The 1,050-nt window shown below is 38.8% G+C and overlaps 1 protein-coding gene across 1 annotated transcript; it reads right to left on the bottom strand.

The window, feature by feature from the left end:
• Nucleotides 1-6: 6 nt before the first annotated feature.
• Nucleotides 7-942, bottom strand: LOC107735906 (annexin A1-like; the record flags this gene model as incomplete). The annotated part of the gene is made up of 4 exons (XM_016547456.1): nucleotides 7-60; nucleotides 203-261; nucleotides 577-672; nucleotides 788-942. Coding segments are annotated over 4 exons (364 nt in total), but the record flags the coding sequence as incomplete, so codon positions are not given.
• Between the last annotated feature and the right edge of the window lie 108 nt (nucleotides 943-1,050).

The following is a 1,050-nucleotide window of genomic DNA, read 5'->3' as shown; positions in this document are numbered from 1 at the left end:
GTCAATTTCTGAACGACTCACAATGATTCTAGTCAGTGTATCAGTATTGGTTCCTAACCCCTAGAAACCCACATTACAGTTAAATTTGTGTAAAAATTAGAAATAATAAAGACTGAAAATATCAAAAGCATATGCAGCACTCACAGTGCACAACTACATGGGCGTACTGAAACACGTTCCATAAATTCCTTTGCAACTTTACCTTCATAGCCAGGTGGAGCTTTTCTGCAAAGAAGGCAGGTTTGTTCCAAGCAGACTTCACTAAACATGAAAAATAAGAATGTTGTGAGGTTTGTATGTTTGAAAAAACTGTCATGAGCACAAAAACGGAAGATGTGACTTCATACTGCTTGATTTAGTTACTAAACTAAGATAGTCTTTGTATGTATCTTTGTGTGATAAAGGTTTGTGTGATAATGCTGACTGGACCAACCCTCGACACGCACAGTTGGAAAAACAAGCTTCCTAAAAGCTTTGCTTAGAATAGTCTTTCGATCACTGAAGCATTTAACATGTCTAGAATCTCTCACACACACCCACAGACACACAGACTAAAATGAAGGCCTGTTTCCTTACCCAGGGCCATCAGACAGTCTTCAAGGTCTCCATGCAGCTCACTCTCCAGCACTTTGGCCAAACCCTGCTTGCTGTATTTCCCATAATGCTGGAAAACTGCAAACACATTTTTAATGACACTATTAGTGTCTACAAATATAAAGTCAACTCTCTGTGAAAAACAATCATATATGTAACATTTGTATTCTGTCATAGATATTTCTCCACTTACTTTTGCACAACTGAGTTTCACTCCTGGTTGTGAGGACATCAATCAGGACAGAGCAAACAGTACCAACCCGATTCTCTCCTGCCTCAAACAGAGCCTGTATAAAGCAGACAGTGAGTGCATTTACATGCACACCAGCATGCTGGCATGTACATAAACTTACATATTGTTATTATTACAAACTATAATGCATACTTCTGTGTTCCATTTTATAGTATGCATCATCCATGTTGTGAATACTGCTTGTGTGAAGACCTGTCCACCGA

The sequence above is a fragment of the Sinocyclocheilus rhinocerous genome, unplaced genomic scaffold, assembly GCF_001515625.1.
Source record: "Sinocyclocheilus rhinocerous isolate Xijiao unplaced genomic scaffold, SAMN03320098_v1.1 C36363499, whole genome shotgun sequence".
Classification (NCBI taxonomy): domain Eukaryota; kingdom Metazoa; phylum Chordata; class Actinopteri; order Cypriniformes; family Cyprinidae; genus Sinocyclocheilus; species Sinocyclocheilus rhinocerous.
The sequence above is the reverse complement of the archived record's forward strand: the minus strand, read 5'-3'. Positions and strand labels throughout refer to the sequence as shown.